General features: G+C 44.3%; 1 protein-coding gene across 1 annotated transcript in view; it reads left to right on the top strand.

Annotated features, from left to right (window-relative positions):
* Nucleotides 1-2,467: 2,467 nt before the first annotated feature.
* The window catches only part of ank2b (ankyrin 2b, neuronal), a 90,023-nt gene continuing 69,883 nt past the window's right edge, over nt 2,468-22,607 (top strand). Inside the window, 2 exon segments of the mRNA XM_079295340.1 lie at nt 2,468-2,791; nt 17,549-17,650. Coding sequence (XP_079151466.1) covers nt 2,651-2,791; nt 17,549-17,650 — 243 coding nt within the window. The 5' untranslated portion in view covers nt 2,468-2,650.

Below are 22,607 nucleotides of genomic sequence, written 5' to 3'. Positions count from 1 at the left end.
GAAAAAACTGAACACAATTGAAAACAGGAAGTGTGTTTAAGCCTTTTGCTGCTCCAGTACAACCCCCTGAATTGTCATACTAAAACCTCTCTCCTCCCTTTCCCCTGCCAGTAAACACACACACACACACACTCATCATCATCACATTTCCCCCCACAGCGGGAACATACAGCAATACAAGTGGCTTTACGCAGCGCTCCTCCCCCCCCCCCCCCCCCCCGCAGCCAGTGAGCCATATGGTCCATCACAGATTATAAGGGTTTGTTGTCTACGCCTGCCCCGCCCAGTGGATTACCGACCCACAGAGGGAATGTAGGAGTGTGTGTGTGTGTGGGGGGGCAGTCATTTTCCTGCTAAAAAAACAAATGACAGGTTTGTGTGTCATTATACCAATCAGACGGTATCTGGTTCTTTATGATGCAAATAAATAAGGATTGTAGCATTCGTTTTTTCTTCTATTGACTATTGCAATACTGGCTGACCAGTTCAAATGTTCTGAGGACGTACAGTATATCTGCTCAGTCAAAGGATGTTTGTGTTCCACCATTTTCCCATCTTGTTCTTATTTTGTGAAGTAAAAACTAATAACCATGTTACCCTGTTAATAAACAATAAGAGGGGGCCATTTAGTAAATGACAGAAAATGTTCAGTTAATGCAACACGACTGCATTCCCAACATTAAGGATAATTATAGTTAGATCAGTTTCCATAGCAATTCTCCAGCTCAGGAAGTTCAGCCTGTAAGATCTGCCATCACACAAGATTTACTCTGCATGATATTCTTTGTAAATGCTGTGATATTGTAAATGTTGGTTCAGAAGACTTTGCACCACCTAAACTAGTGAGTCCTGCTTTTTGTGATTTAAGCGATGCAGTTTGCCATGTTTTAAGATGATCCAAAAATGCTGTTTTGAGCTGACATCCATTATCGATCTAACAGGAAGACGGTTCTTCAGTATTCGTGAGCATGTTAAGGGGTTCTACACTTTTTCCAAGACACATACTTACGCTGAGGTTACCGTCATTATACCAATCAGACGGTATCTGGTTCTTTATGATGCAAATAAATAAGGATTGTAGCATTAGTTTTTTCTTCTATTGACTATTGCAATACTCCAAATGCATATATGATTTTTTATTTTAATTGGATATATTTAAATGGTTTTCTGTTCTCCTCGTGCCGACCCTGTAGTCATTCATTCATAGAAATGTCCAAAGCTGCCTTCTTGTGTGGTTTCTGTGCTTCTCAACAATGAGTAGTCTTTCTCCCGAGGTCAACATATTCAGTGAATGAGAATTGTTTGGGTGATATTTTCAACAGTATGAGTATTGTGCTCATCATGACCTCGAAGAGTGCAATGAGAATGGGGACATTTACCTCCCTGATGTCATCAGACGAGGACACACACAAACACACACACACACACACACGGGGTGAATACAGACATGCATCTGACCATGGACGAGACATTCACTGACATGTAGAGACAGCAGGGACTTGAAGCTCCTATTAAACAGCATACCATTAATGATGGGAACCAATCAATTGCCATGAAAAGGTCTGTGTGAATGTAATTGCATTCAGTCCAAGTGAATCAATACAGCCCTGCTCTGGGCCAGTCTGACACACAGCTGCATTAGCAGATCACCATGCCATGTCATCTCCCCTCCTCTTCCTCTTCCAACCCCCCCCACACACACACTCTAACATTCCCTATGTGGGTCGGTAATCCACTGGGCGGGGCAGGCGTAGACAACAAACCCTTATAATCTGTGATTGACCATACCATGCTTCCATTAAACAGGCCAGGACATGAAGTGAAGTGAACATAATGCTTAAGGGAAATATGGACCAGTGCGGAAAGCATGTATGCTGCAAGTGTTGTTCACCAGTCACCAGTCAACTCTTGTGATGAATGACCCCCAGTTGGTCAACTCATACTTGTATTTATGGATTTAATCAGTCTGTTGCCATCTGTTCCCTCCAAGACTTTAATGCCAGATAGTGACAAGTATTCAATGTTTCCTTCAGTCATTTTCCTGCTAAAAAACAAATCTGTTCCTATTATTTTTCCTTACAGTTCCTCTTGGAGATAAAGCTGCACTTTAGCAGCATTTAGGAAAAGGTTGCATGGAGGCAGGTTACACAGGTCGTATATGTAAAGGAGCCTCACACTTACATGCCAATCAGCAGCAGCAATAAAGTGCTTGGTTTTGACTGCATATCGTCACAAATCATTTTCACATATAGGCCACATGTCAGTCCATGCTCAATGTGTCTGCGATGCCCCCTCCTGTGTTGGCATGCCGACCACCCTCTCTCTGCTCTCTTTCTCTCTACTTGCATAGCTCGGCTGGTGGGTGTAAGAATAGCCGGGTTAGGGGGGTGTTGGTCAGTGGTCAGAGAGTAAGAATTAGCAATGAGTAAGCACTCTGCTGGAGGCAGCGGTGCGACAGGGACAGGAGCGCCGCTGAGGCCGAAGGGAAGTGAGATTGGGCAGGGACTGAGGGGGTCGCCCCCCCCCCCCCTGGATGGTAGCCTGTAGGTTTTTAGGGGGAGGGGAGCACGGAGTGGATTATCAGACTGATTAAATGCACTCACTTGGATTCCTTTACCTTCGCATGGGATAGACTTGTAAAGCTTGCAGCATGGGCAACGCGGCCATGTGCAAGGTGTGTGGCTCGGACAACGGCCTGAGGACTGCCGGGAGCCAGTCTTACCTGGACCAGAATGCTTTGCCACACTACTACTGTGTCGAGCACTTTCCTGAGCAGCCTCCACTGACACTGGTAAGAACCCACACTGGCAGGTGCAGCAGGCAACTAGGGCGCCCCTGAAGTGCTCTTTTTAGGAGACTTTACAGACAAGAACGTTTTGATTTACTTTTTTAAAGCAGAAACCTAGAAGTTAGTGTCAGCTATTGCTTTTAAAGCCGCAGGTATTTTTTATTTTGGGCATAATCTTGATGACAGGACTGTTTTTTGCATCTGTCACTGACAAGATGCTCAACTTGCATGCAGCATTTCTCTGTTTTCATTGAAAGCATGTGTAAACTGCTCTAGGACTTATTGTTCTGACTTATTGTTCTGAGGAAAGCTGAGCGCAGGTGGCGAAAAACTAATCTCCAGGTTCACTGTGACATCTATAAAGAGAGACTTCGCAATTATAATTTGGAACTTAGAAATGCAAGGCAGTCATTATTCTCTGACATCATAACCAAAAACAAGAACAATACACGTGCCTTATTTGCTACTGTCGACAGGCTAACAAACCCTCCAGTGTCGGTAGCTGCTGAGCTCCAATCTACCTGGGCATGCAATCAATTTGCCTCCTTTTTTACTGACAAAATTCAGAAAATTAGACAAGCAGTCAGTGCCTCCACACCAACCACCCGATCTCTGAATAACATCCATTCAAATATCATGACACAATTTCATTCAATCGACTGTAGAAGCCTAGAAGACATTAAACAACATCTGAAGTCATCCTCCTGCTGCTTGGATATTCTACCAACACACTTTTTCAAAAATATTTCAAACTGCATGACCACTGATCTCTTACATATTGTAAACACATCCCTTCTCTCAGGTGTCTTCCCACAAGCCCTAAAAACTGCAGTTATTAAATCACTCCTAAAGAAAGCTAGTTTAGACTCCGCAACGATGAAAAATTATAGGCCAATATCAAACCTCCCATTTTTAAGTAAAATAATTGAAAAAGCGGTTTTCCAACAGCTGACCAACTTCTTGGCCGTAAATAACTGCTTTGATGTTTTCCAGTCAGGCTTTCGACAGCACCACAGCACTGAAACTGCTCTTGTTAAGGTTTTCAACGACATCCACTTAAACATAGACAATGGCAGAAGTTCAGTCTTAGTGTTACTGGCTCTCAGTGCTGCATTCGACACGGTCGACCATGCCATACTCCTAGAAAGACTAAAAATCTGGGTGGGACTCTCTGGCACAGCACTTACCTGGTTTGAATCCTACTTGAAGGACCGAGAATACTTTGTGTCTGTAGCTGATTACACATCAGAGCTGACTAAAATGACATGTGGTGTTCCCCAAGGTTCAATACTGGGGCCTCTTCTGTTCAACATCTACATGCTTCCACTAGCTCAGATTATGGAAAACAACAAAGTGTGTTGTCATAATTATGCAGACGACACACAAATCTACATAACTATGTCACCAGGGGACTATAATCCCATACAAGGGCTGGGTAACTGCATTGAACAAATCAACAACTGGATGTGCCAGAAGTTTCTTCAATTAAACAAAGATAAAACAGAAGTAATTGTTTTTGGTACCATGGACGAACAATTGAAAATCACCGCTCAGCTTCAGTCACTGATGTTAAAACCCACAAACCAAGCCAGAAATCTAGGTGTAGTTATGGATTCAGACCTCAACCTGAACAGCCATATCAAGACAATTACAAAATCAGCCTACTATCACCTGAAGAATATATCAAGGATTAGAGGACTTATGTCTCAACAGGATTTGGAAAAACTTGTCCACGCATTTATCTTCAGCAGACTGGACTACTGTAACGGTGTGTTTACAGGTCTCTGTAAAAAGTCCGTCAGAACGCTGCAGCTCGAGTCCTCACTAAGACCAGGAGGGTGGATCACATCACTCCAGTTCTGAGGTCTTTGCACTGGCTTCCTGTCCAACAAAGAATTGACTTTAAAATCCTGCTGTTGGTTTACAAAGCACTGAATGGTTTAGGGCCAAAATACATCTCCGATCTGCTGCTACCTTATGAACCATCCCGACCCCTCAGGTCGTCTGGGACCGGTCTACTTTCTGTTCCCAGAGTCAGAACTAAACATGGAGAAGCAGCGTTCAGTTTTTCTGCTCCACATATCTGGAACAAAGTCCCAGAAAGCTGCAGGTCTGCTGAGACCCTCAGCTCATTTAAATCAAGATTGAAGACTTTTCTGTTTGCTGCTGCCTTTAATTGAACCACATTCAATTAATATATTAATCAATTTCCTGCATTTCTGCATTTTACTACTGTATTTTATTTCTTACACTGTTTAAAAAAAAAATGTTTTAATGCAATGAATGTTCTGAATTGTTTTTAAATCTCCTTTTCTTTTGCCTTATGTTTTGATGCTTTTAATGGTTTTATGTGAAGCACTTTGAATTACCTTGTTGTTGAAATGTGCTATACAAATAAACTTGCCATGCCTTCAAAATCAGTACAGACTGGTGTCTTGCAAAAGGTGTTAGCAGGAGATACACAAAGGTGTTTGAGGAGCTTGTGTGTACGTGGGGTGGGATGAGTTAGCATTGCTCTCCTCACCCTTTAACCTGTGGCCAGTGTGACATTTGTGCTCCTAACGTTATCCTGAACAGCAGCGTGTGGACTCTCGTGGCTAATTTGAAAAGCTATGTAATGACTTTAGCAGCATGCCGTGGCTGCTGCTGGGAATACAACATAGAAAGTACAGCTGATGTATTCTGTAAGAATATATATCAGTGGGGCGACAACATTTTGTTTGTTTCCTCTTAATGTCTAGGGTCCCCTTAATAGGAGACCCTAGACTGTGTCATTTTTGGACCATTGAACACATTAATTATGAAAATGAATAGAATGATGTCGCATACCACGTGAAACGTCAGAACCTGGGATAAAATAATATAAAAGCCATTTGAACATACTCCAAACACAACTCAGTCCTCTAACCTTAGCATAACTACAATACCATATTCATATTTCGCCAGGAGTGTACACACTTGGGACATTTCCGGACTTAGCAATCGTAGCTTGATGCTAACAAACAAAGCGAGATAGCAGAAAGCACGCCACGAACACAACGGTTACGGGCATAACTGTAACATTTCTCTCCGTCATACTATCGCTGAGATATGAGCCAACAGACACCAGCAACACAAATCACATTATCGTTTTATGATCATAAATATGACTCACTTTTGACGATTTCAAGAAGAAAAATTGAATATCCCCGGAAAAGGTTCAACGGACTTCCTGTCTAGCAACAGAGACACACCTTTCCTTTGGGAGGGGTGATTTCACCCCACAGGGGAAGGAGGAACCTGCTCTCTACCCCGGAACCTGCAGTTCACTATTTTCGGAGACTTGATGATTTTGACTGGCTAACAGTGCTGTCACTCATTTTCAAGTGATTCACTCAATTATATTGGCTCTAACGAATACAGAGAGGTATGTACCATGGAGGTCGGCCAATGGGAATGAAAGTTATTGTAAGTATAAAACCGAGGAGCACGCTGCCAGCGGCATTACGCACAGCAGATTACGCTCAGCGTCAGCTTGGTTTCGGCTGCTTTTTTTTTGTGTCGTTTGAGTTACTTTTCACCGTTCGTTCATTTTTAGGATTAAGTGATTTTTTTGTGGCAGTTTTCCTCTGACTTTAAGATGCTGGAACTTTTTTTCCGATATCCCTGAGTTGCAAAGTTGTATCTCAAAGTATTTGGCAGTAGTCTCATTTAATCACAGATAGGGGCGGTTCTTGTTGAACACAAAGCCTGGTCAGCTCATGTATGAGTTCAAAGTGTAGGTTCCAGACACATTTCAGTGCATTGTTAAAGGGCACCAGTAGTTTGGATATATTGCCAGGATGACCGTGACAAATACCTGGCTTCATAAGTATTCACATGTCATACCGGTGGCTTTACATGTTAAAGTCATCCAACTTTTGTCTCAGGCAAAAACAACTTTTGATACTGTTTTATATAACCATACATTTTATATGAACAGGAAATGATACACTACGTGTGACGTCGGCTGTGATTCAAACTGCAACTTTGAACGCTACTGAAAATTTAACTAAACGCAAATGTTTTTCTTAAGATTTAATACTTATTTGTTGGTTTTACCACCACTAGCACCTACACATTGTTTTCCCCATGTGAGCTGCTCTTTCATATCCTTTGTGCATTGCATCGTACTGTATTTAGTCTGCAATATTTTTGGTTTCTGGACTTCTCAATGTTCCTGTGTGAACACACTACACACTGAGATCTGCTTAATATCAGTGCGTAGGAGGGATTTTATGCAGCTCTTGAGTTTATTTCAACGCATTTAGCAGCTGCAGGGACAGATATTTTTCACCAAACCAGAACTAACAAGAGAGTGAAAAAAGTGTGTTAAATGACCTGTTTCTCGCCAAATTCCTCCTGGAAGATAATAAATCAATGTAAACACTTGGTATGCATTCTAAAATGATCAGCAGCAATGACGATTCTTATGATTCGTAGCCAACCAGCTAAAACATGCAAACCTACCTGTTAGTCCTTTCAAGAGATTTTAAATCTCAGTGGGAATATCCTGGTTAATATGGGTAAAATACAAATATGATGTACAATATACATACAATATACATAAGGGCAATTGTAAACTAAAGGTCTTAGGTCTTGTGCTCATATGGTCAAAACATCAGACTTCTTTTGCTTACCCTTAACATTTACTGTCAAAATGTTCTCATATCTCATGTACCAACTTGTAGTAGGCCAGCATTCGTCACGGCCCTCGCCATCTGATACCGAGGAACCCCAAAGGAACCCTAAAGGAACCCTAAAGGAACCCTTTGGCATCTGTATGAGATGCACCAGGCTTTCAAGTAACTACAATGTAAACCTCATCCGCGTCATTAGTTCATGCTCAGAGAAAATGCTCAGGGAGTGTGATAATAATAATCATACATTTTATTTATTGAGCGCTTTTCATAATTCTCAAAGACACTACATTAAAATCATCATATAAAAGAAAGCTATACACTAAAATTGTAAAACACATAATATCGGTCACACATTAAAAGCAGTTTTGAACAGGTGAGTTTTGATTTGTGATTTGAATGTGGAAAGGTCAGTGCAGTCTGGGATGTGTTTGGGGAGAGAGTTCCAGAGGGAGGGGACAGATATGGAGAAGGCTCTGTCGCCCCATGTCCGGTGCTTGGTCCTGAGCGGAAGGGACAGGAGGTTGGCATCAGAGGAGCGGAGCCGGCGGGATGGAGTGTGGTGGTAAAGCAGGTCGGTGAGGTAGGAGGGGGCCTGATTGTGGAGGGCTTTGTGAGTGAGGAGAAGGATTTTGAATTGGATCCATTGTTGAATTGAATTGAATTGAATTGAATTGAATTCATTGTTGAATTGGATCCATTGTTGAACATTGTTGAACATTGTTGAACATTGTTGAACATTGTTGCCAGTGGAGGTTCTGGAGAACAGGGGTGATGTGATCACGGGAGCGGGTGCAGGCGAGCAGCAGAGTTCTGGATGTACTGGAGTTTATTTAGGATTTTGGATGATGTGCCATAAAGAACACAGTCGTCATCGATTCTGGAGGTGATGTAGTATGATGAGTGACTAAACCCTCACAGGGCAGGTGGGTTGTGACTGGGATGGTTCAAATAAACCAGGGAACCAGTGTCGTGACCAATGTTATTTTGAAGTCACGTTAGTGATGTTTGTGCCATGTTTTCCATCCTCATGTTACGTTGTTTACATGTGACTTTGTTTCAGCACTTATTTCAAGCCCAATTATGATGTTTTTTCCTGAATCTAACAAAGTGGTTTTGTTGCCTAAAACAGTTTTAGTTTCTTCGTTAACCACATGTTTATTGGGACGTAGTGGATAGTTATAGTTTGATGCTCTGGGCTAACCAGGAGGAGATGCCAAGGGTCCTGACCAAGCTCCAGTATGTGACCAGTTGGAAAGAGAACGGGTCGAGAAAACAACCCAAAACGTTGTAGTGTCTATTTTGCCTGATGAAGCCCAGCAACTGGCACAGGAGGGTCCAGACGGCTGTAATTGGCCCGTGTGTAGCAGGAGACATTGACCTGACAGCCTGCAGCGACCTGGCTGCAGGTTCCAGCTGAGCTTCTATTATCTCAAAGGATAAAAGAGAGACGATAAGAGAAAGAGAAAAGTCAGTGAAACAGTGTGGCAACAGTGAGGCGGTCTCTCTAAGTGGATGTTTGTATTGGTTGTTGGACATGGTCTATTCTGAGCTCTACGGTTTGACCCATGATCCTTGACCATCCACACGGACAAACTAGTCGTGTGCATCTTTAAAGTCATGTCCTCCTATGTATGAGCTGTAGCAAATATGCAAATGTTTCGTGGGAAATGAATAAAGATAATGCTGCAGGACTAATATAAAGAAGTTTTATTTTAGTCAAACATTACAAAGGTAATCCTCAAGCATGTATTGGAAAAGGGAATTCATCTATTCATCCAATAGCATACATCATTTCAACTAAACATTCCTTGATAGCAAACACTCAGTTTAGATGATTCTGCTAAACAGCAGATGCCATATGACATAGTATGAAGTCATAATTGCCATTTTCACCCCAATCACGTAATACTTCCCTATTGAATATCCTTCATACTAAATGAATATTAGTATTCATTCATTCATTATTTTGGTGCAGTTGAATACTAAAAAACAGAACATGGATGCTCCCTCAGCCTTATGCATTTACATCTAAACAAACAGCCCCCGGGTCCTGCACTGATGCACTGTTTCTTCTGATTGTCTGGGCCATTTCCAAGATGTCTTCCAAAGCTCTGTGCTGCTGTTGATCATAATGGTAATGAAGGGAATGGAAACGGGGAAGATGGATGTGGTGTATCAGGACCTACTGTAGCTCCAGTTACATCAGCTTGAGGATAATTAATTAGAGCAAGTTATTTATACTCTGCATGAATGGTCTGTACTATTTGATTATATCGTTGGTTTCGCTTTGGGGTGAAAACCTCACACCTCCAAGTATATTATTTTGCTAAATGTGGGGTTTTGTGGATATACTGATTATTATTAGTTGCACTGACTGACGTGCTGTTGTCATCTCATAAACGCTGGGTGTGTTCATGGACTAATGTGTGTGTAGCAGGTTCTCTGCTACCCGGTGGGTCTGGGGAGCACAATGACGCCAGCACACGGTGGAATGACGGTTTCAATGGTTCTTTATTGTTTTAAACCCTAACGGGCCTGGCCGGGTGCTCTCCTACCTCGCCTCCGAGCACACGCCGCAGGAGCTTTCCGTCCTGTCCGTCCCTCGCCTCCGTCTCTACTGTGGGATTAAATGCAGTTGTGAGTGAGACAATCAGGATCCGTTCCAGCTGCGCCTAATTAAGTCCCTTACCGGCACCGTTCCCCGAACCACTCCCACACTCCGCCCCCTCCACAGCTGAGCCACCCACGCCCACCACCACATACCCCCACCGCCCGACTTAGGCCGGGGAGCCATCCGGCCTGACCTACTCCCCCCCCCCCCCTTGAGGGCGAGAGAGGAAGTCTGCCACGACCATCTGCGCCCCCGGCCTATGGACCACCTTGAAGTTAAACGGCTGCAAAGCCAGATACCACCGAGTGATCCGGGCGTTAGTATCCTTCATGCGGTGGAGCCACTGGAGCGGGGCGTGGTCCGAACAGAGGGTGAAAGAGCATCCCAGGAGGTAGTAGCGCAGGGAGTCGACCGCCCACCGGATGGCCAGGCACTCCTTTTCCACCGTGCTGTACCTGGTCTCCCTCTCGGATAGCTTCCGGCTGATGTAGAGCACCGGGCGGTCAACCCCCTCTACCCACTGGGACAAAACGGCCCCCAGCCCTCTGTTCGATGCGTCAGTCTGCAGAGTAAAGGGCAAAGAGAAGTTAGGTGTAAGAAGGAGTGGTTCCCCACAGAGGGCGTGTTTTACCTGCTCAAACGCCAACTGGCACTGCTCCGACCACTGGACCGGATCTGAGGCACCTTTCCGGGTCAGGTCGGTCAAGGGGCTGGTCAGATCCGCGAAGTTGGGGATGAACCGCCTGTAATAACCCGCCAGCCCCAAAAACCCCCTAACCTCTTTTTTTGGTCTTGGGCAGCAGGCTGGCTGCGATAGCCGCAGTCTTGTCCACCTGAGGGCGCACCTGCCCGCCACCCAAGTGGTACTCCAGATACCGTACCTCCCTCCGTCCAACCGCACACTTCCCCGGGTTGGCGGTGAGCCCCGCCTGCCTCAGGGACTCCAGCACCGCCCCCACACACTGCACATGCTCCGCCCAGGTGGTGCTGTGTATGATCACATCATCCAAGTAGGCGGCAGCATACGCAGCACGTGGACGCAGCACCCGGTCCATGAGGCGTTGAAAAGTGGCTGGGGCACCGAACAACCCAAAGGGAAGTGTGGTGAATTGGTATAACCCAAACGGAGTGGAGAAGGCCGTTTTTTCCCTGGACTCTGGCGACAAAGGAATCTGCCAGTAGCCCTTGGTTAAATCCAGTGTCGTAAAAACCCGTGCAGTGCCTAGTCGGTCCAGGAGGTCGTCGACCCGGGGCATTGGGTAAGCATCAAATCGTGACACATCATTCACCCTGCGATAGTCCACACAGAACCGTATAGACCCATCCTTCTTGACAACCAGAACAATGGGGCTACACCAGGCACTGTTGGACTCTTCTATTGCCCCCATCTCCAGCATAGCCGCTAATTCCCTCTGAACCACTTTTCTTTTGTGTTCAGGTAACCTGTAGGGTAGTAACCACACCGTCACGCCCGGAGGAGTCTCAATGTGGTGCATTATGAGGTTTGTGCGCCCTGGCAGGAGGGAGAACACATCGACAAACTGTTCCTGCAACTGTGCAATGTCTGTTCTCTGGGTCCCGGAGAGGTGGGCTTCACAAATGAGCGAGGTTGGATCGGAGGATTTTGGAACCTCTGGCCCCAGCTCCTCCCTCTCAGGAACCGCAGACACCAGAGACACAGACTCCGCCTCTCTCCATGCTTTTAGGAGGTTGAGGTGGTAGATCTAAGTAGCTCCGCCCCTGTCAGAACGCACCACCTCATAGTCGACATCCCCCACCCGGCGTGTGACCACAAAGGGTCCTTGCCACTTGGCGAGAAGTTTAGAGCTGGAAGAAGGAAGCAATACAAGTACCTTTTCTCCCGGTGCGAATTGTCTCAGCTTGGCCCCTCTGTTGTACAGCCGCTGTTGACGGTCCTGGGCCTGGAGAAAATGCTCACGTGACAGTCGACCCAGTGTGTGGAGTTTTGCTCGCAGGTCCAGGACGTATTGGATCTCACTTTTCCCGGTGCTCGGACCCTCCTCCCAGTTTTCTTTAATCAGATCGAGCACCCCCCGTGGTGTCCTGCCAAACAGTAGTTCAAAGGGAGAAAATCCCGTGGAGGCCTGGGGAACCTCCCGCACTGCAAACAACAGAGGATCAAGCCATTTATCCCAATTACGGACATCGTCGTGAATAAATTTACGGATCATGGATTTTAAAGTCTTATTCAGACGCTCCACCAGACCGTCGGTCTGGGGGTGGTACACACTGGTCCGAATAGATTTAATGCCCAGTAATCCGTAAAGTTCTCTCAGTGTGCGTGACATGAACGAGGTGCCCTGGTCAGTCAGAATCTCTTTCGGGATTCCGACTCGGGAGATGACCTGAAACAGAGCCTGCGCGACACTCCTTGCAGAAATGTTGCGCAACGGCAGTGCCTCGGGATATCGTGTTGCGTAATCCACTAGGACTAACACAAAGCGATATCCGCGTGCACTCCGGTGAAATGGCCCGATGAGGTCCATGACGATACGCTCAAATGGGACCTCCATTAACGGCAGAGGACGCAAAGGTGCCCTCGGAATGGCCGGCTGGTTTACCAACTGACACTCTGGGCAGGTTGCACACCAACGGCGCAGATCACCCCGAATGCCTGGCCAATAAAATCGGGCCATTATCCGGTCCAGTGTTTTCTCATATCCCATGTGGCCAGCCATCGGGTTATAGTGAGCCGCCTGGAAAATAATTTCCTGGCGGCTTCTCTGCACCAACAACTGGGTATTTTCCTGACCTGACTGAGTGTCACGACTCACTCTATACAGTCTGTCCCTAATCAATGAAAAGTGCGGGTATGACTGTGCTGCGTCAGGGCGCACCAACTGACCATCAATTCGTATCACCTGGTCAAAGGCTGAGCGTAGAGTATCATCCCGAGACTGCTCAAGTGGAAAATTTTCCATGGAGTGTAGTTCGGGACCCAGCGGAGTCTCCACGGGAGGCTCTGCTGGTTCCCCCTCCCCATCTGCAGCGTCGGACAACCTCGCGTCACCGCTGAGCACAGCACACATACCGCATGACCCTGTCTGTCGTGAACGCACCCCCGCACCCCGCCCCATTAATTTACCAAACCCTGGCCAATCCGTTCCCAAGATCAGGGGGTGCGTAAGGTGGGAGCTAACCGCAACCTTCAGACTATGTTTTCTCCCCATGTGTCTCATTTCTACTGGCACCACGGGATATTCGTGAATATCCCCATGCACACACTTAATTTTTACCCACAATGCCTCCACCAATGCCCCGGGCCGAACCAGGCTCTGGTGAATCATCGACTGCGTACAGCCAGTATCCACCATTGCCTGATGTATACCCCCCTGAATCCTTACCGGAATGCGGTACGTCGACCCTGGACCGGGGGAGGGCGTTGGAGGGCCGGCAACCCGAACCACCTGGCCCACCTCCATCAGTGGACATTCCCTCCGGAAGTGACCGGGCTGCCCGCACCTCCAACACTCCAGCCCTGGCCCTTGAGGGCCCCCATGTGGGTTGGGAAGAGTGCCGGCAGACGCGGAGGTCGGTGCCTCGGGAGAGGGGAGGAAGGGGCCCGACCGCGGAGCCAAGGGGGGCAGGAGTGTTTTAGCTTATGTGCTGGTATTGTATTCTCATGGTAATTGATGCAATCTTGAAATTCTATATGACTAATAGAGATATACAGTTAAGGTGCATCTGTTGTAAATGCAGTTGTAGTCCATGTTGTATGCTACATAAGAAAAGCAAAACAAAACGTTTTTATGATGGAGTAGGGAGGATGAGTCTCACAGCCTGAGGGAAGAAGCTTCTCAGTAATCTAGTGCACAACAGCTGAAACTTCTGTATCTTTATGGGTTTTGTCTTTTAATATCCTTTGGATACTTTTTTGTCACCAATATCCCTGATGCTCGGTAGATGGGTACCAGTGATGTACTTCTTTTTTGTGCTGGAGAGCGAGTTTCTCATATCATTTCATCAGAAAGGGGGTGAGTGCCAGGGGGCGGTAGTCATTTAGGCCGGACACGGCAAGCTATTTAGGTACAGGGATGACAGTGTCTTTCTTGAAGCAAGTGGAACATCTCTGCTATGACAGTGATATCTTAGGCATGCCAGTGATGACATCAACTATTTGTGTCAACAGTCATAGGCCTCCACAAGTGAGACACTTGAAGTGTTAGTATGGGAGCTACTCACTAAACATAATGAATGCGTTAACATCAGAGTAGTGTGTGTGTGTGTGTGTGTTTTCCTTTGTATTTGTTTTCTTGGATCACTCAAACATGAAGATCCAGTATCTCACATGTGAATGATGCCCTATCGTACGGCTGTGTTCATAGACAGTTCTAAAGGAAGCAATGTCCTTCATCTGTGCTTGTTTTGCTAGCTCTGCTGACAGACAGTGTCTTGCTGTCATGGTTACCTCCAGAGAGGGCAGTGCTGGTCACCGTGGAAACTGGGAGGGGCAATGATGCCCCCAGCCCGGGCACTGGTCTCTCACGTCATGTGTGCAGGGGTGGGGGAGGTTATTTTTTATTGTTGATAAAGCTCCTCGCGCTCCTCAGATGAAGACGGTGACTTCTTTAAATGAATGTTTGGTGTAATGTGAATGTGGGCTTTGTCATGCTTGGGAGGTTTGATGAAGTCATGAAGTAAAGGTCTATGAGCGGGAACATGTTATAGAAAGGACACATAATACTAAAAGATACACATTATTCACTTTGGTTATATTTGGTTATATATATTTGTGTATGTGTACGTAACATAATTCTAAAATGTACTAACTGTGGTGAAAGAAGCAGGAAAGCACTGACCTTCATGCCTGACTAAGGTTCCTATTCATTGCAGACTCACCCCAAACATGACCTTCATGTAACTGTAGGCCTCTTACAGTGTTTCTTTCTTCTTCTGATATGTACAGCACATTCAAAACATTTACCCATCAAGGACAGTGACTAAGCTCCTTATAACCAGGAGTTATGAAACTATTTCTGCAGGAAGCTGACTGCCACAATTCTCCCTTTCTCTGCAATGTTAAGTATCATCCATGCAAAAGCCCCACTTGTCTGAGAGTCCTGTTGGTCTCAGTGTCACTATAGCAACCCGCCAGTTGGAGAACGATGATGAGGGCAAGGTCTTACATCATGTGACTCTGCAGCTCTGGAGGGAATGTGAGGATATTATCAGACAGGCTTGATTGTGAAAATGGCTGCTTTTTGCATTGCTGCTAGGAAATAATAGTAACCCTGTAAGAGCATGTATGAGGCTGTATAAACAAGTCTTTCCAGGCTAACAGAAGTGCACTCTTGGATGCCTATGCTGAAGCTCTCTAGGGTGTCCTTCCAGTGGAGAAACTGTGATGCTAGGGGGGCTTTCCAGTGGAGAAAATGTGATGAATAAGTGATACATAGACTTGCAATGCCCCCCCACACACACACATACACTCACTCACACACTCAAACATTTGTATAAAACCGCACCATCTATCACTTGCTTCAAGTCTCTGCAAGTTGACTTTAGACGTTTTCATTGAAGCTGTCTGTAATGTTGTTGGTATTATGTGTAGATTGTGGACTGAAACATGGAGAAGCATTAGGATGGTCCTTAAGGTGATAGCGGCGCTGTTGCAGAAAGCTCCAGCAGTCGTGTGTCTGAGTGATGCAATGCAGTTCTCTGCAGCAGCCAGACAACAGCTGACTGCAGGTCAGTCGGAACCATACGACCAGGATTATTTGTGATCATTTGAAGAAGACATCAGTGCTGCGGTGTCGCTGCTCATTTTATGCATCCTCAGGGCTGCATTGTTTCCTCTGATCTTTGCATTCTACGTGTGAAACTGTGTGCAGGGTGCTGCTGTAAGGGACTGAGTGACAGACTGTGATGAAGGGAAGGACAAATGAAACTGTGAAAGAGCCTGCTAATGAAAATTAGATGCAAACGGTGACCTTTACAGCCAATGAAACACCATTCCTTAGCAAAAGAAACAAACAGGACATCCCCTGAACTGTCCATAAGCAGGACAGTGAGTACCCATACTTCCAGTGTGGTGCTACAGTATTTCTGAAACTGACCTCTGACCTCCTCCTGGAAGGAATAGCGCAGTTTGAATGCAGCAAAAATAAGCACCACACAGTGTTTTTTCACAGGAGGAACAGAGAGCTGGGAGCTTTGAGCAAGCTGTATGTGAGCCAGAATTTAGCTTTAGTGGGAAGGTACCAAGAAGAAAATGCTGAATCATTCTGCCTCCTTACAGTCCTGGTCTGTTTCCAGCTGCAGCTCACTCAGCCTCCAAAAACAAACAGACCTTCCCAGACCTTGACCATAAATATCATTGTCCACTATGGAAACCGTATATATGTCTAATTATGGATGCACAATAATTGTTGCTGACGATTTATTGTGGGATTCTGCTCAATGCCAATTTAGACTTTAGTTCTTTAAAGAAAATTAAAGCATGTTAATTGCATAAGCGTGCATACATATATAATTATGTTCAAGTTTATATTTAGAGCACAATGTCATACAAAACCAACTAAAACCACTTTATGGAGTGATGAGTACCAAACAGTCTTCAGGTTAGATAGAACTTAACTGTCAATGTTCAATTCAATGTCACACAGTAACTACCAGTACAACAAAATGCAGTTAAAGGGGCGCTGTGGTGTTCACTCACCAAAACCCATTGTGCATATCAGTCAGCGCTAACAGATGTGTTGAATGCATTTCCTTCCAGATTTTTTAAGTATCTGAAATCTAGCATTGTTTACTTCTGTGGTTACCATCTTGCTATCTTCTTCACTGCTTTTGTTGACACATTGCTGCATTTCTACATGATACTGCCACCTGTGGATCAGTGGGACAATGTGACAGGACTGTAATGCCACGTGTCACCTGCACAACCGCATCTAGCTAGTACACTAGCATGAGTTTGTGTCGTTATATACTTAAAAAATAATAACTGATACTATGTTTGCAGATGATGGTGTCAAGTGGGAGCAAAAAGATTACGCTTTTGAAAACAGACAAAGTAAGACATCAATATTACAATCAGGAAAAAAATATTAGTTTTCAATAAAGATCATGACATGAGGATTAACAAACAATCAAGCGGTACAAACATTTTCCAACTGACCGATGCTTGCAAACAAAATGTTGTCTCAAACTCTGACACTGAATTTAGTGCACTCTCTCTGATACTCAGTTGTTCCACGTCCCGTCTGCACTAACGTAACTGAAACAGAGTTTTGACCAAACCCTCTCCTGGAGGCTCCAGCTAACCATGTCCCAGTGCTAAACAGATGAAGAGTTTGTGGAGTTAGATTGTGAGTTGGGTTTTTTAGTCCATTATTTGAGAAAGAATGTGACTCATTAAGAATTATGTGATAACTATTCGTCATCGACAGCCAAAGAGGAAATTGATATGTGCTTTGGAAATGATGTAGATGATTTTATGAAAATGTATTTCTCCTGTGTCTCTTACAGTCGGACAGCAACACCAGTTTCCTGCGAGCGGCAAGAGCAGGGAACATCGACAAGGTTTTGGAATATCTGAAAGGGGGAGTGGACATCAGCACCTGCAATCAGGTAGGAGACAGATCACATAACATGACCTACAGCAGGACAAGCACAGGGGTAATATTAGTATTCATTGTGATTTCATTTAGGAGTTCTCACATGAATGCTTCTTCATAGGGATTATTTACTCAGCTACCTAAATGGATTGTTATTGACTGTTGGACTAATGTGGATGAACCACAGCTTTGTTATACTGTTCAGACACCAAGCACAGGTCAAACAGCTTCAGCTGCCAACTTCAATTACTGAAATTGAAACTTTTTCCAGCACAGTTTGGTTGAGGCGGATGTTATTTCCTTACAGTGGTAGTAAGTGATTGTAGGCCACTTATCACCTTTGATAACTGTTGCCTGTACACATTCAGCAGACACGGAGCAACATTGTAACTCATTTGGAGTTGTGTTTATGTCTACCCAAGGAAAACAGACTTTTTAGCTGCTAAATGTTCCACAATGTTCACCAGCTACTCTTTAAACATGTATTTGCTGTTTTGTGCTCATCAGATGGTGAACAGTGGGTTTATCAGAGCTTTATAACTGAAAACAGCTGCTGGAAACCAGGCCGATAAGAGTGTTTGCAGGCTGATATGCCAAAAAAGTGAGCTATAAATGCTAAAAGGCTCTGAGCAAGAGCTGAGGGGAACTGCAGAGTTGATAGTAATTTCTGGGTTTGTCAATACAAGTGATACCTTCAACATTACATCGTCATTTGATACATTTTATCCTGTTAAGTGAGTCCAATGGTGCTTATCATATAATCCACAGAATGTATTATTCAAAGAGCTAATGTGCTCATGCTGTCCACCACTAATCTTTGCATTATTATAATACAAAAATGGTTCTACATTTCAGAAGCGGAGAGGACTGTGTTTGATCTGGGAGAGTTTCTTTATTTAGGCCTAGTTATCTAGTTTCCTCGAAGCCCATTAGCATTCCAGCCATAGACGAGGGGGCAATGAAACCTGATGCAGCCATGATGACCAGCCCGGTCAACAAAAGTCACATGAAGTGGAAATTTAAAATTAGCTGGTGGCTCTGTGGTATGTGAAGACATTTCTTGATATCAACTGATGTTGGCACCGTCAAGATATCTTTGAGCTCCTTGTTTGCATCGGTTTCTTTCAGCTTCTCTCCCGCTGGAAGTGCAAAAATAGGTTCAAAAATGAATCACAGTAATTGTCACTTATCAAAGTATGTCAACAGGAAATAGACACCATCTAGTTAGTAATTGAGATAGTTGTTTTTGAATGCCTTTTTATATATAGCATGGGATTCATTCATTTCCTTTCCATATACAGTATAATAATGGTACTCATACTTCTTGTGTCACAATGTGCTTTTGCCACCAATATCTATACATTTATAAACCTTCTAGAAGCAGATGAGTCTCAAAAGATTGAAAGTTACAACTTTTCGTAGCTCAAAATTTCTACCATATGTCACGAGTTATGTTTTGAATTAGTTATTTATTCTGTTTTATTGAGATGTTCTGTGTCTTGTGCTTTATTTCCTGCCTTTGTCTGTCTCACCCCTGTGAGAGTCAGCCCTTCCCCTAATTAGGCACTGCTGCGTTCAATCACCTGCACCTCCTCAGTCTGCTTCACTTCCCTTTCTGCCCTGTCTGTTCCTCTCGTGATTGTCTAATCACCTGCACCTTCCCTGTGTATTTAAACCCTGTGTGTCCCTTGGCTCGGTGTTTGTTTGTCTTTGGTGTAACCTGCTCCATCTTTTGTCTGCCTGCCATTTCCTCCTGGTACGTTTAGTGTCTGCTCCACGTTGCCGTGTTCCCTGTTTCTTTGGATGTTTTATTTTCGTGGACTTGTGATTCATACGTTTTGTGTTGAATACTTTTTTGTTACAATTAAACCCACAATTATTCAACCCTCCGTTTCCAGAGTCTCCCTGCATTTGGGTCGAGCCCTTTCTTTTCTGCAAAAACCTTACACCATATACCAGATTTCAGAATGGACTTAAGTGATTAATGAGCATAACTGGTGTTATTGTGGGTACACAATAACAGTAAACCCATCAAGATACAAATGTAGCTGAACTTCAGACTATATCAGTATATGACAGTATATATTGTCATCATGTGACAGAAGTTCCACACAACTGCCAAAAAGTGGCAAATGGACTTCGATATAAGCCTTTTTTGTTTTATTACCACAATCAAGAAGGAACTTTCACACCAAAATATAATTCCTGAAAACAATCATTTTATTAGTTGTAACTGCAGTTTCCCACAGCTCTGCAGTGTTTAGTCTCTGCTAGCTCATCGTTTTGGTTTTCTGGCAAATTATGGTTTTGACAACTGCACCCAATGTACCCTGCTCAGCACCAAACACCAAGCAAAGTTAGCAACTAGTGAACCTAGTGGAGCATTTAGCAGCTGAAGAAACGGATTCATTTCTCAGGGGTTGGTGGAGACCAAACCAGAGCTAAAAGGAGATGATTATACTTACATATATCAGGTGGACATAAACACAACTCTTCTGCTGGTTGTGCAAGTAGGCAACTGTTTACTGTAGCTACCATGTTACCTATCACGGTTTTATTTAGGCAGATAATACATCAGATGTTGTGTTGGTTCAATGGCTTAGCCAGCTAGCCATAAGGAATACTATTACTGCATTTCCCATGGTTGAAATGAGAATGCAGTAATATTATTCCTCCTATCAGTTATGGAAGACATAGTAAAGACCACCTACCATTGCAAAAAAGCTGAGAATTATCTTTGATATGTTGTTTAAAAACAATAGAGTAGTTTTGAGCAGATTGTTGATAATCTTTTCCATTTCCCTGAAAACATCCCCTAAGTGGCTGATGGGCATCAGTGTTTTAGTGTTCTCTGAAGCTGATTATAGCTCAATAACATACTGCACTGATGAGGTGGTATTTACTGATTATAAGCACCTCCCTCCCCTGAGACAACTCCAGCACTGCTAAATTAGATTTTCACCACATCACATTTGCATTGCTTTAAAAATGCTTGTGTAATAGATCAAACAGATAATTGGGAAACATCTCCTAAGTGATTGTGTTCATGTGGGCTGACAGAATGAGGTAACAGATTGTATGGATGGAAGAGTGGGCTTACAGGGCATAGAGAATGATCAAGGGGTTAGTGGCTTCCTGGAGGGGAATGGAGGGCATGGGGGAGGGGCTGTACAGCAATGAATACGGCCCCAGAGAGTTATGGCAGAATTGGAGGTTGTTTGTTTATAATGGCTATGTTCCATATTAAAGAAAGGAAAAACAGAAAACACATCATGACTTTGCATACAGATCCATTATCCATCCATTAATTAGACATTTAGTGATAGACATGAAGTACATTAGACATGGCTTATACTTATAGATAGATATTCAATACACGGGTGATTAAATGTCCTTCCCTGACCAAATGGGAAAACTTTTTTCATTCAAATCCCTCTGACTGTTGTTGTCCTTTGGGACAAAAGACACAGGAACTTCATCTCTGCTGTAGTCACAGCTGAAAAATAGCTGTCTGGTCTTTGATGGTAGAACAGTGACAGGTGCTGCTTCCAACAGACTGTTGAATGATTGTTCTGGAATGAAGAACTGAACAGAAACCCTGGGGTGGGGGTTGGAAGCTATGGTCTCGCCTGGTGTCCCACAGGTGTCCCAAATTTTCTTTACATGCTTTTGTTATTTAGTTACTTTGATGCTTTATCTTTTGGATCCACTATTTTTCATTAATGTACCTATCCGAGGATGACGTCCCCATTTAGAGTCAACGCTGATTGGACAACCGGACATGGTTATCAAGTTCCAAGGCCAAGCAAGAAGACTGAAACATATGATGTCAGGCCCACTGTTTGCCCATCCATCACCTGCATCTTCACACCCTACTAAATACTTTTTCTGCTGTTACTGAGCAGATGCCTACAGCCAGCTGTGGGTTACATCTGGCAAAAAGAAAACTGAAGCATAGTGAGATGATTCTAGGGTGAGCCAAAACTCTCTTGGTACCCCACAGGAAGCCTCTGTTGGGACCCCAGGAGTCCGGTGGGACCATCGGCCTCAGGGGCCTGTGTGATGAGGGTTAGTTTGGCAGTCACAGATGAAATGACTTATCAACTGTTTTTATGTAGCACCCTAATGCTGAAAGGTTTATTTAATCAGTGCTGGATCTTAGAAGAGGAGAAGGGCGAACTATAGGGAACAACCCTGCATTCAGTGCCATTCTTTTGCTTAAAGACCTGAACGACAACGGGAGGCTGTTGTCTTCATTTTCATTCTACTAATAAAGCTGCACTAATCAATCAATTAACAATGGATCAAATGACTATGGAATCCTCAGAGTAAAAACCTTCCAGAAAATGAATACACACCTGCAAAGTTCCTCCCAGAGCCATTCAGCCTGGTTTAGCTCATTGTTTTGGTTCTCAATTACCTTGTTTTTAGCAGACACGGGAAGCTTGTTTAATGCAAAATTGATGTGCAATATCTGACCAGAAGCAAACGCCAGACAGACAAAGCAGTGTTAGATCCTGGGGTACTTCTGGCCCGATACGGGGCTACTTACTGACTCAGCTCTCTATTAAAAGATTGTCGAGCTGGTGTTCTTGCGAGGGAACTCGCCTGGCTCTTCTAACTGCCGTTACTCCCGACGTCTACCCTGCTTCCTCCGGTCTGAGTGCACTCGGTCGAGGGGCCACCCTGACCCCGGGTACTCCTACCAGTCGCGTCGGTTATGGCAGCTTCCCTCTTCTGGATCCGTGCTCTTGGTAAATGCCAGGTTAGGTTTTAACGGCTAGGATCACTTCTAAAACCGTAAGGGATTGTTAAGTGGATTCGGTCTCTAGGATAACCTTACAGAACTCAGTTGTGAGACATACAATGGATTTAACTTTTTACTGCCACGAGGATCTTTTACTACTTGAGCAAATGAATGCACTTGAGAAATTTACTTTAAATGCAGATTAGATATTTATTGCAGGTTA

Source organism: Melanostigma gelatinosum (genome assembly GCF_949748355.1).
Source record: "Melanostigma gelatinosum genome assembly, chromosome: 23".
In the NCBI taxonomy this organism is placed as follows: Eukaryota; Metazoa; Chordata; class Actinopteri; order Perciformes; family Zoarcidae; genus Melanostigma; species Melanostigma gelatinosum.
The sequence above is the reverse complement of the archived record's forward strand: the minus strand, read 5'-3'. Positions and strand labels throughout refer to the sequence as shown.